The 12359-nt window shown below is 32.5% G+C and overlaps 1 protein-coding gene across 1 annotated transcript in view; it reads right to left on the bottom strand.

Annotated features, from left to right (window-relative positions):
* The window catches only part of LOC108576600 (partitioning defective 3 homolog), a 16995-nt gene extending 9501 nt beyond the window's left edge, over positions 1-7494 (bottom strand). The window contains exon 1 of the mRNA XM_017939619.1: positions 7377-7494. Coding sequence (XP_017795108.1) covers positions 7377-7494 — 118 coding nt within the window. The remainder of the gene's footprint in view (positions 1-7376) is intronic.
* Positions 7495-12359: the final 4865 nt, after the last annotated feature.

Below are 12359 nucleotides of genomic sequence, written 5' to 3'. Positions count from 1 at the left end.
CATTTCTAAAATTTATTAAATACATTTACGAGTAATGAAAATTCTCATTTTTAAAATTTAGTAAACATATTTATGAAGATTAAAAATTCACATTTCTAAAATTTATTAAATACATTTACGAGTAATGAAAATTCTCATTTTTAAAATTTAGTAAACATATTTATGAAGATTAAAAATTCTCATTTCTAAAATTTATTAAATACATTTACGAGTAATGAAAATTCTCATTTTTAAAATTTAGTAAACATATTTATGAAGATTAAAAATTCTCATTTCTAAAATTTATTAAATATTTTCATGAGAATTTAAGATTCTCATTTTGAAAATTTGTTTAATATAGTTATCAGAATTTGAAACTCTTATTTCCAAGATTAATTGAATGTATTTATAGAAAATGAAAATTCTCAATTCCAAAATTTATTAAAAATACTTTTTACGACAACTTAAAATAAACTATTTACCAGATAAACAAACCAAGGCTCACATTTCTCAACTGCTTACAATATCATTAAATACTAAAATACAAGAAACAAATCGATTGCTTCCTTCTCGTCCTCAACATATTCATTTTGCGGTTTCATAATGGTTTCATAATTTCAATGGCGGTCGACTAATCCTATCTTCCAAAACAAACCTACACAAACTGAATTTTTTACCCCAAAATTCCATATTTCTTTTTACACATAGTAACATCTTCGTCAGCTTCTACTGCAAAATCCCCAAGCATTATCATAAAATTATACGTTCAAAGAACGTGGTACAATTTTCATTAGAGAAAAACTTCCACCAGAAGAAGTTAATATTCGACATAATGAATTCAAAGGAAATAATTCTCCTGCATAAAGCTAATCGCGTAAATACTCGAACCAGTAAATTTTTACGTTCAAACGAAATGTCAGAGTGAGTTTGGCGAATTACAGGAAGTATGCTTCACGCGATATCTACATTTCTCGAGTATCAACGATAATGATAGAGACTCGAGCTAAGAATTGCGCGGAAAATAAACTTCCTCCAGAAGATCGAAGAAAGCGTTTCGCAATAAAAGAAATAGAACCAATGGATCAATTTTGCAGTAAGTGTATCATAGAAAAGGAAACAACTGCTGAAAAACGGCGATTCTCCTAGAATAAAGCGCCAATTTGCATTATTCATTTTTGATTAAAACCGATAAAAATCTGATTACCGACAGAGCAAAATTGAAACTCTCGAGATACACAATAATTGCATAATAGCCAGTTTATTGAACTGCAGAAGAGAAATTATAGCGGATAAAACGCGGAACATTATGAAACGTTAATTCTACGAAGTAGATGCTTCTCTAATCGAATTTTAGTTTTTTTTCGCAAGTAGCCTGTGATTAATGCGGCAATTTGTCACAATTACTGAAACACGAATTCCGAGAAATTCGTTGTTTGCGTAAAAAATATCCGAGGCAATAATTATAGTTAGCACAGCAAACTCTGTTTCTTTAATCTTAAAACACGAATTTTCTGAAGTTTGCAAGAAGGATATAATTTGTTATTTTTATGTAATTTTACGTAAATAAAAGGGAATATAAATTTTGTGGTTCAGTGAAAATTGGTTATTTTACGATAAATTCGGTAGCGTGATTTTTGAATGTCTTTTTCGCTCGAAATAAATAGAGAAGAGATGCGAAGAGATAAATATGGATGCGATTCTTTATGTTTCGCGTTACACAACATCTGAAGACAGCGACTCTACACCGCAGAATTTTTCCAGCTTCTCGTGAAACAGTGTTTTAAATAATTCACAGTTTCCTCGGCCTATAAACGACACACCATTACGAAATCCTTAACCACCGGTCGTTTTTGTCATGAAGAAACCCGTTAAAGTCTACGTAATGTCGCAGAATTGATGTTGGTCAGTAATGTTACGATGTTTTTGTTCGGTATGTGAGGTGACTTAGCAAAATACAATCATTTTGCCTCTTACGTTCAACGAAGAAAGATTGTAAGTTTGTAGAAAGTCGAGACGGGAGGTAATGTGAATGAAACACTCTATTTGAGGAACGTAATTGTACAGGATATAAGCTAAATTTTAGCTGTTTGAGAGAAAATTATAATTTTGTGCGTTGTGAAATGTATTTTCTAATTATTGTTCCTTGAGAATGTTCTTCGGATGCGTTTCGATATTAGAAAACGAGATTAATACCTTTGAGGATTAGGTTTAGCTTTATCTTTACCATTTTACCATCTTTTCCTCCATTTTGAGAGGAAATTACTCAAAAATTGTGAAAGGACGGTTATATAGTACTCGTGTACATACAAACTTCATCAAACATCATTATCAAATTTTTGATCACATCTAATGTGATTAAAATTCAAGAAATTTACAAAATTCAAACGTCCAAACTTCTTCAAACACATTATCAAATTTTTGATCACTTCTAATGTGATTAAAATTCAAGAAATTTACAAAATTCAAACGTCCAAACTTCTTCAAACACATTATCAAATTTTTGATCACTTCTAATGTGATTAAAATTCAAGAAATTTACAAAATTCAAACGTCCAAACTTCTTCAAACACATTATCAAATTTTTGATCACTTCTAATGTGATTAAAATTCAAGAAATTTACAAAATTCGAAAGTCCAAACTTCTTCAAACACAATTATCAAATTTTTTTATCACTTCTAACGGAATTACAATTTTTTGCAAAATTCAAACGTCCAAACTTCTTCAAACACATTATCAAATTTTTGATCACTTCTAATGTGATTAAAATTCAAGAAATTTACAAAATTCAAACGTCCAAACTTCTTCAAACACATTATCAAATTTTTGATCACTTCTAATGTGATTAAAATTCAAGAAATTTACAAAATTCAAACGTCCAAACTTCTTCAAACACATTATCAAATTTTTGATCACTTCTAATGTGATTAAAATTCAAGAAATTTACAAAATTCAAACGTCCAAACTTCTTCAAACACATTATCAAATTTTTCTCTCACATTTAAGGTGATTAAAATTCAAAGAATTCGCAAAATTCGAAAGTCCAAACTTCTTCAAACACATTATCAAATTTTTGATCACTTCTAATGTGATTAAAATTCAAGAAATTTACAAAATTCAAACGTCCAAACTTCTTCAAACACCATTATGAAATTTTTTTATCACTTTTAACGAAAGTACCATTCAAGGAATTTTTGCAAAATACAAACGTCCAAATTTCTTCAAGCACCATTGCCAATTTCTTTCATCACTTCTAATGGAACTACACTTCAAAGTTTTTTTGCAAAATTCAAACGCACAAACTTCTTCAAACCCCATTACCAATCTTTTTATCACTTCTAATCTAATTATAATTCAAGGAAATTGTGCAAAATCCAGTTTAACACCGAAACAGATTCTTTCCAACGAAATAAATCTTCCACGCAAGTCTTCCATTAACGTCGTTATCGTTGATTCAGTCGCGAACCAGAAAATTACGCAGGAATAGAAGGAAATGAAACAGTCGTGAAAATAGTAACAGGTCAACGTTTCGTTGCACGTAGAGCTACGTTTCGCGTGAAAAACCGCAACGATGTTGTCACAGTAAGTTCATAGAAGAGCGCTGACTAACACCGCGGTTTTCTACTGAATGTGTTCGTCTGTCTGCTGCGTAAATATACACTGGGATTAGAAGCATTACAGACAGTCGTTGGAGGAACCCTGAGATTATTTGTCCCGGAGGAACGTATACACTAATCCCATGGTCATTTCGCGATATTATCACTGTCCGTTGCATTAGCCACGTAAAATTACCCTAATACCACTAAATCTTCGACTCACGGTCCTCTTTCGAAAAATTCCATACACCGATCAGACGGCAGCGAACGTCGAAATATCTGAAATTCCTGGTAGTACATAGCTTTACGGCGAAATAATAGCAAATAAAAACATGCAAATAATTCTAGCCGGAAAAAAAAACTGTCTAGGAATTTTGAGGAAAATAAACGAGGAACGAAGAAGAATTTAGAAAACAAGTGTTTTCTTTCCGTTCGATAAAAATTCTCAGCATTCCGAAATCCAGCGTAATTTATTCGCATAAACGTGTTATTTTGTGGTAACTGATTGTCCAAAATATTTCCCTGTTAGAAAAGCTGTCAGCGATGCAAATTATTTTGCAAAAAAAATTTCCAATTAAATCAAACAAATTGAAGCAATCAATTTTTGATTGTACACAATTTTCTTGGAGCTTCGAAACGGATTTTACCAGCAACGCCTATTTTTTTACCCTTCGAAATACACTACCGGCCAAAAGTTCGGAATCACTGTGCACTGCAAGTTACACAAAAATTCGCAGAAAAAAGTCAGCAGCTTTAAGAATTTTTTTAGCAAATTTTGTATCATTCAAATCAATCGATACGAGATAAATTGCTGTTTATCTTCACAATATCAATATCAAGCCTATGAAAAATTAGTAGCAGATTCAGTACTGATGAAAATTCAGAGGTGATTCCAAACTTTTGGCCGGTAGTGCATACTCTAAAATAATTTCAGCTGTTTTAATACAAGACGTTTCAACGAAATTAAACAGCTCGAAGTAATCGTATGTTTGATTACACGTCGTTTGCGCAATAGAATTGAAGATCTTATCAGCAACGTTCAATTTAGTACAAATTCTTCTTTTTCCCTGTCGTTAGAAATACGCTGTAAAATAATTCCGGATAATTTTATCGCTGAAATGGAAAAACATAAACAGGTGTATGTACGTAACACGCGTGTTTTCACCGAAGGATCGGGTTATTAAGCGAGGTAACGCGTTTTCCAGTGCGTGCAAAGTGCGTTTAGCGCGTGTTGCTGAGTTCATCGTGGCGAACGAGGCGAATCTTTCTTTCTTCTTTCGTAGATGACGAGCGCGCGGCGGGTCGCGTTCGTAAAAACCGACTCTCACGAAGCCAACCAGGCTATGCAAAGTTTCTTCGCTTTCGAAAGCGACTTTAATGAAACGACACACGGACGATCGGCGGGAGAAATTTCTGCGTTTCGGAGAGAATCAGCACGAAACAATATTCGTCGCTAAGCCGAAGAAATACAACGACTCATGCTAATGATATTCGGACACTCTTTGGAACAGTGTAACATTTTTAAAAATTGAACCTAACGACTTGACCATTTTTCAGAAGTTAGAAGGATTAGTATACCAGGTGACACGTGCAACAAATTTGGGGAAAATTGCAATTTGAGAGAATTGGGAAGAAATTTGCGAAGACTGCTGTTTGCAACATTTTTGTCTGAGCTTGTGGTGAAAATTTAAAATATACCTTTTGTAGATCTATGTCAGGAAGTTAGGATTAGTACACTAGATGACGTGTGCAAAACATTTGGAAAAAATTGCAATTTGTGAGAAGAAAATTGTAAAGGTTACTGTGTACAACTTTTTTATCTGAACTTGTAACGAAAATTTAAAATATACGTTTTGTAGATTTATGTGAATTAGACGCGTGCTGAAAATTTCAAGGAAATCGGTTGACGGAGAAACAAGCGACAGGCATCGAAAGACGTAAGAATCTTCAGATTTGTGTACAGTTATACAGGGTGTCCCGTAACTCCTCGAACACCCGGAAATGGGGGGTTGCTGGGATGACTCTGAACAACTTTTTCCTTTACCAAAATGTTGTTTGAAGCTTCATTTTTGAATTATTAAGGAAAAACACTGGCCAATCAGAGCGCGCGTAGAGCCCGCGCTCAGGGACGGAGAACAGAGGCTCATTCGCGCGCGATTCCGACTGATTGCAATTTTTTCAAAAATTTATACAAACGTGGGAATGACGGAAAAAAACCACTTCTCTAAGCCTTATAAAAATAGCGGTGCATTAATAATTCAAAAATGAAGCTTCAAACAACATTTTGGTAAAGGAAAAAGTTGTTCAGAGTCACCTCAGGAACCCCCCATTTCCGGGTGTTCGAGGAGTTACGGGACACCCTGTAGACCGAAAGTCGTGAAACAGTGAGATTTTAGCAACATTAACCGATTTCGATGAAATTTTAAGCGTGTGTATAATTGTCATAAACCTACAAAACGTATTTTCTAAATTTTCATTACGAGCTCAGATAAAAAAGTTGTTAAATGTGATTCTTTACAATTCCCACAAATTGCAATTTTTTGCACACGTCATCTAGTACACTAATCCTTCTCATTTCCAATTTAAAAAAAAGTTATACCGTTCTCTAAAGAGTGTCCGAATTGTAAATTCGCGCGAATTTGAATTGCTACAAATAAACATGGAGCAATCAGACCTTTTTTTTCTAACTCGTTACACGAGCGTACTCCTAATGCAACCTTGAGTTGCAATGATTGCGTTCGAGACAACGTTCTGATGACTTTTAGACGCAATCTGCGTGTAATCAGCAAGTGATATAGCTAATAATACAGAATTACACGCGGTCAATATCGCGGATAGTATCGAATCGTGACTGGATAGATTTCAATTCAGAATGAGTAATTTTGAAGGATAATGGAAGTAGGAGTTAGAGTAGAATCGAATCGCGAAGAGATACGTTTGAATTTTACATAAATTATTCGATAATAGTTAACGATAATATTTATAAATCTAACGGGAATCTGATTAAACATTTTACGTGAGAATGTTGGATGAGAATATCCTGTGGTATTGATAACTTGAACAAATATTACATCGATTATGATATTGTAATTTTACAATCCTTTGGGAAATACTGTTCAAGATGTAAATCCCGACTTTCGATAAAATACGAATTATCTGTGTTTCTATCTTCGAATCTTTAGAAACGATACTTAATAATTTTACAAAATAATTTAATTTATTTCATTGAGCTAATTTAATAAACAAATACGACCCAATAGACTAGAGTCTTTTAAATCTGTTTCGTATGGAAGCTAGACGACATTTTTTTAGTTTGCTTATTTTATTTTATTGTTGAAAATTATTGCAAATATGTACGTTACGAGTAAAATTGCAAACATATTTGCAATATAAGAAGTGGCTGTATCGAATTCTGAATGAAATAAAAGACATCTAAAATGTGGGTCAGCGGTGACCCAGCCATCCGCAGTTCGAAGGTTAACTGTAATACTTATAAAACAGTAAGAAATCACAAGAATTTCCATAAATTATCCTACACATTCGTACATTTTAATCGTTACTTTTTAACACGTTACTGAATTGACGATATTTAATTTTGCCAATTTTTATTGCAGGTATATTAGGAAAATTTTAGTACGTTCGAGGTGAAGTGTTTATCTTTGGGAAAAGTTACGTTCGATTTCGAGACGCGCTCAGTTGCTAATTAACGTCAGAACGATTGTAATTCGAATTATGAAAGTTCACGTGGCATCCTGTTTTTAGCAGTAACGATAATTGTATCGGTGGTTTCTCACGATTCTTACCTCTGTACTGAGACGCGGCATGAAAGTGGTAAGATGCTCCGTCAAGGTCTTCATCAGCTTGAAGAGGACTTAGGCTTAAAAGTCTTGGCGCCTCGGCGTGGCCGCGAAACCAGCGCATTTCTGAAACGAGAAATTGGAGTTTTCGATACACTTTGGCTATCATTTTCTTGACAAAAAATTTAAAAATAAATAAATAACAAAATTTATGGTAATAAGTGACAATTACACTTTTAACATATCCCTAGTATACATCAGTACAGTAAATACTCTACAAGTGTCAGTTTGGATTCCACAAGTGTCAGTATAGATGGTCCTATGCCTAGATCTGCGTCATTGCTGCGCCTATGTTATCTCGCTCGCTGTCAGTCAAGAGTGTAACGCTACACCACTCGGTTTCACCGAGACCCACGTCCACCTTATCTTTTATTCGCTGTCCTTGTCTACGTTCGGCAAACTACAAAGGCGGGCTCGAGGCTGGAAAACGTAGTCCCTGACTCTACAAGTGTCAGGCTTAGATTCCTTGCGGACTGACACTTGTGGAGAATTTACTGTACTTGATTTTAATTTTCCACTATATGTATATAGAAAAGTATTAATTTTAAACCAACAATAGATTGACCACTAATAATAAAAATATATTTTCTTCGTTTTCTTAAATGCATATCGATACACTTTGGCTATCGCTTTCCTTGAAAATAACTTAAAAATAAACGACAGTGAAATTTATGGTAATAAGTGACAATTACACTTTTAACATACTCCTAATACACATCAGTACATATTTGATTATGTTTCATTTTTCACTATACTGTATGCAGAAAAATATTAATTTCAAACCAATAAATTGACCACTAATAATAAAACTACATTTTCTGGATCTTGTTACAAAAATGTGATTCTTAATTTTCTGAGAAGTATGAGAATTCATCTTCCTCCCCCCAAAAATTAATAAAAGAACCGTTAACTATTAACCACGTAATTCTCTACTCCAGTTATGGTGGTACGAGAAAATTTTTAAATATAAAATTTTAATATGAATTTTTTAATTTTTCAAATTCCATTTTTTTTCAAGGTAAGCCAAGTTTTTTTACACGAATGTGTATATATTTTCGTCTACTGCCTGCTGTACCAGCTAATATGAACTTGAAACGACTTTGGATTCTAAAATTTTAAATCAGCGTGAAACTTCCTTCCATTTTTTATCATTTCTCCTACCAAAAAAATTTTTCTTCCATCTTGTTCAACCTTTGAAGCCATTCAAATTACATATTCAAAAATTGTCTCGTACAACCATAGTTAGAAAAGATAATTAGGTGACCTAATTAACGTGTCCCACTCTATACATCCTCCATTTGACATTTCTCCTATATATCTCAATTTTCACTTAATCATTAAATACTGTCCCATTTACGATATCAGTAAAAATTCGAACAGCTGTATTTCATATACTCCATAAAATCGAAGAGACAATTAATTTATGTAGGAATGATTAACGAGGTCTCGTTAACGGAACAGAAAACCCTGGAAAGAATCTCCTTTTTACCGTTCAACTGTTACAAAATCACTTTAATTGCCGTACATGTTTTCTTCTTCTTCTCTTTCGATCTTACACAGCTTCCAAGGAGAGGTTGCACACGAATCGGGACAAATGCGAAACAACGACAGCCTCGGCCACTCGCAATAACGATAATCCATAAAAGTGAAACCGCTACACTTGCGGTGAATGGATTTCACGTGAACGAATGGTGACAGTTTCCGCTGTGATCGCTGAACCGAGGCCAATTCTCTCTACCTCTCAATTACATCTGTTCCTGATGCTGAATACGTCGTGAAAAATCAGTGATAAGTTTGCGTCGGACAACCTTGACGAGGAATGAAGGATGTTGTAAATTAGAAAACTTGAAGCGTTCGATTGACGAGGAACGACCGAGAGATCTGCTTCGTTGCAAGAAACACCAAACCTTCGAACGGTGAGGACCTTTTCTAGTATTGCCTTTGCACGATACAATTCAATTACAGGAATCTACTGATTGTGAGTGTTCTTTTTCTTGTAATTTTTTTGATTTTTCTTACAAAAGATATCAATTTCATATCAAGATATAAAAGGAATATTTATTTTCTTGAAATTCTCAAAATCTGATCTTACGATTGTTTCTTACGGTAGTTAACAAAAATATTAGAAAAAGGAGACAAAAACGATTGCACATGAATCGATAAATTTGGAGAAGGTTATTAAAATCGAAAATTCTAATTTGTAATATATTTTGCACGAGGAAAGAATTCGTTTTTAAAGTTTGCCTTTAGAACCTTATAAAAAATTCTTCCTTCAGGATATCACGTGCATGATAAATTTGAGATACGATTCTTAAATTGATAGTGGATTGATCACCTTTCATTTAGGATTGTATAAAATTTAAAATTAAATTCTATTATTAATCGTACCGATTTAACATTGACTAAATTAAAAATTTTCTTTGTCATCGCATTTTTTCTTTTTATTCTTTCTTTTATGCATCGAATTTTTTATTCCTTCAATGAAGACTGTGGTTCTGATCGGCGCATAATATCAGAGGATTATCTTACTCGCGTAAAATAGGAGCTTTTATTCTCGAATGAGGATACGTCAGTGGCTGACATCATCGTGAATGAGTAAAGCGATTGTGCTCGAAGGTTGGATTGGTACGTGACAAAAAATGTTGTATGAAGTTTCGATGTTCTTAGTACATTGTTTGATTTGATATTTTTATAGTTAGTTAATTATTAACGTGATCATAAAATTGCAACTTTTAGTTGACTGATAGTATTTTTTGTAATGAAATATTAAAAATGTACAATAGTAACTTTTAATTTACTGATAATATTTTTTCCAATGAAATATTGAAAATGTACACATTTCTGCAATGGAACCTATTGAAATGCAAATTCTAACATAGTTTGTACAATGAAGTATTAAAAATATACAAATTTCTGTAATGGAACCTATTGAAATGCAAATTCTGAAATAGTTTTTACAACGAAATATTGAAAATGTACATAGTTTTATAATGGAACCTATTGAAATGTAAATTCTAAAACAATGAGAAGATCGAAGAAGCTAATTTAAAAAAATTATCTTCAATTTCGTACCTTTTTTCAAGTTTATTCAACTCAACAAAGCAATTATTTGTTTATTTATTTATTTTGATTGTTAATCAACGGGTTTAAGAACCCTTTAGCATACAGGCGTTGAAATTCACACAGAGCAGCAGTATAACGTACAGTACAAAATAGAGAAGAAAATCAAAGAAGAGAAAAAGAAAAATGAATGAAATAAAAATAAAATAGAATAAAATGAGAATTATCTTCTGAACTCGTTAGATTCGCCATAATATTTTTACGTGTGAATTTGAAAAAATACGAAACACTAGGTTGGCAACACTTTCAGAAAAATAAACTCCTATATTTTACCATAAACTTCAATATATTTTCATAAATAAAGAAATAAGTTTTTATTAGACCAATTACAGCTTCTCCATTTTATTTAACCCCATCGTCAACCGTTTCCTCCTAATCATTCAGCATATGAAAAATATTAGCAACGCAGGGTCATATTTTATCAATGCAAAAGCACATGGCCGAACCCATTAACCTAACGGACTCGGTGCAAATTAATTAGTGAATAATATTAATTTTCTTCTGTCCGACTGAAATTAATTCTCGCATGTCAGGAGGCCTTGACTCTCGTTAAAACGGTTCACGCTGTGACGATTATACACGGTTGCATTAAAATTACGCAACATTACACAGCATCGTTATGTCATACATTCAGGTTGATTTGGAAATTCTTGATTTCATGAATGTACACGCTCACAAGCATTCCTTCTTTCCCCTCCTTTTCAGACGATATTATGTGAAATTTATAAAAAAAAAAGAAAATAATATATCGTGAAATGTGGTTAACAGAAAATAGATTTGTCGATAATTATAGAGTATAGTGGAGAATTTGAAGAAGAAGGGAATGGAAATGAATGGAAATGTGGGTGATTAAATGTACCATTTGAAACAATCAAGAGATTCTTTATTCTAGTAGCTCACTGTTAATTGAAACGCGTGACTAATGTTTGAAATTGTACTATGGGAGCTTAATAGTCATTAAGACAAATTTAAATTGGTATCATTTATAAAACGTACAAGACGAAAGTTCACTTATGTATGTACATTAATTTTCTGCATCGTACAAAAGTTATGACAGAAATTGATTGGTAAAAGAAAAGTTGCATAAGGTTCTTCCGGTAAAAAGTACGAAAATCACATTTAAAACTTTTCCAGGATTTATGGCGCTGCTATGTCATTGAAAATAATTAGCGAATCAGGCATCTAGGGATTGAAATAGACGTACTAACAATGAGAAGAAAGTTCATTTTGTTTTTTACGGAATCTGTGCATATTTCATGCAGCAAATTAATTTTTTACAATCACATTTTAATTTTTACCATCACACATCTACGAATTATCCACTTACGAACAATAAGGAGAAACTTCATTTTGTTTCCAACGGAAAAATGAATTAATTAATTAACAATAAGTAACAAATTAATTTTTTACGATCATATTTTAATTTTTACCATTACACAATCTACGAATTACACATATACGAACAATAAGAAGAAACTTCATTTTGTTTTTTACGAAATTTATGCGTATTTGTTGCGGCAAATTAATTTCTTACAATCTATTTTAATTTTTACCATCACACATCTACGAATTATCCACTTACGAAGAATAAGGAGAAACTTCATTTTGTTTCTAACAGAAAAGTTAATTAATTAATTAACAATAAGTAACAAATTAATTTTTTACGATCATATTTTAATTTTTACAATTACACAATCTACGAATTACACATATACGAACAATAAGAAGAAACTTCATTTTGTTTTTTACGGAATTTATGTGTATTTGTTGCGGCAAATTAATTTTTTACAAGCCATTTTAATTTCGAGC

The sequence above is a fragment of the Habropoda laboriosa genome, unplaced genomic scaffold (assembly GCF_001263275.1).
Source record: "Habropoda laboriosa isolate 0110345459 unplaced genomic scaffold, ASM126327v1 scaffold385, whole genome shotgun sequence".
NCBI classification, from domain to species: domain Eukaryota; kingdom Metazoa; phylum Arthropoda; class Insecta; order Hymenoptera; family Apidae; genus Habropoda; species Habropoda laboriosa.
This window is presented reverse-complemented; position numbering and strand designations above follow the sequence as displayed.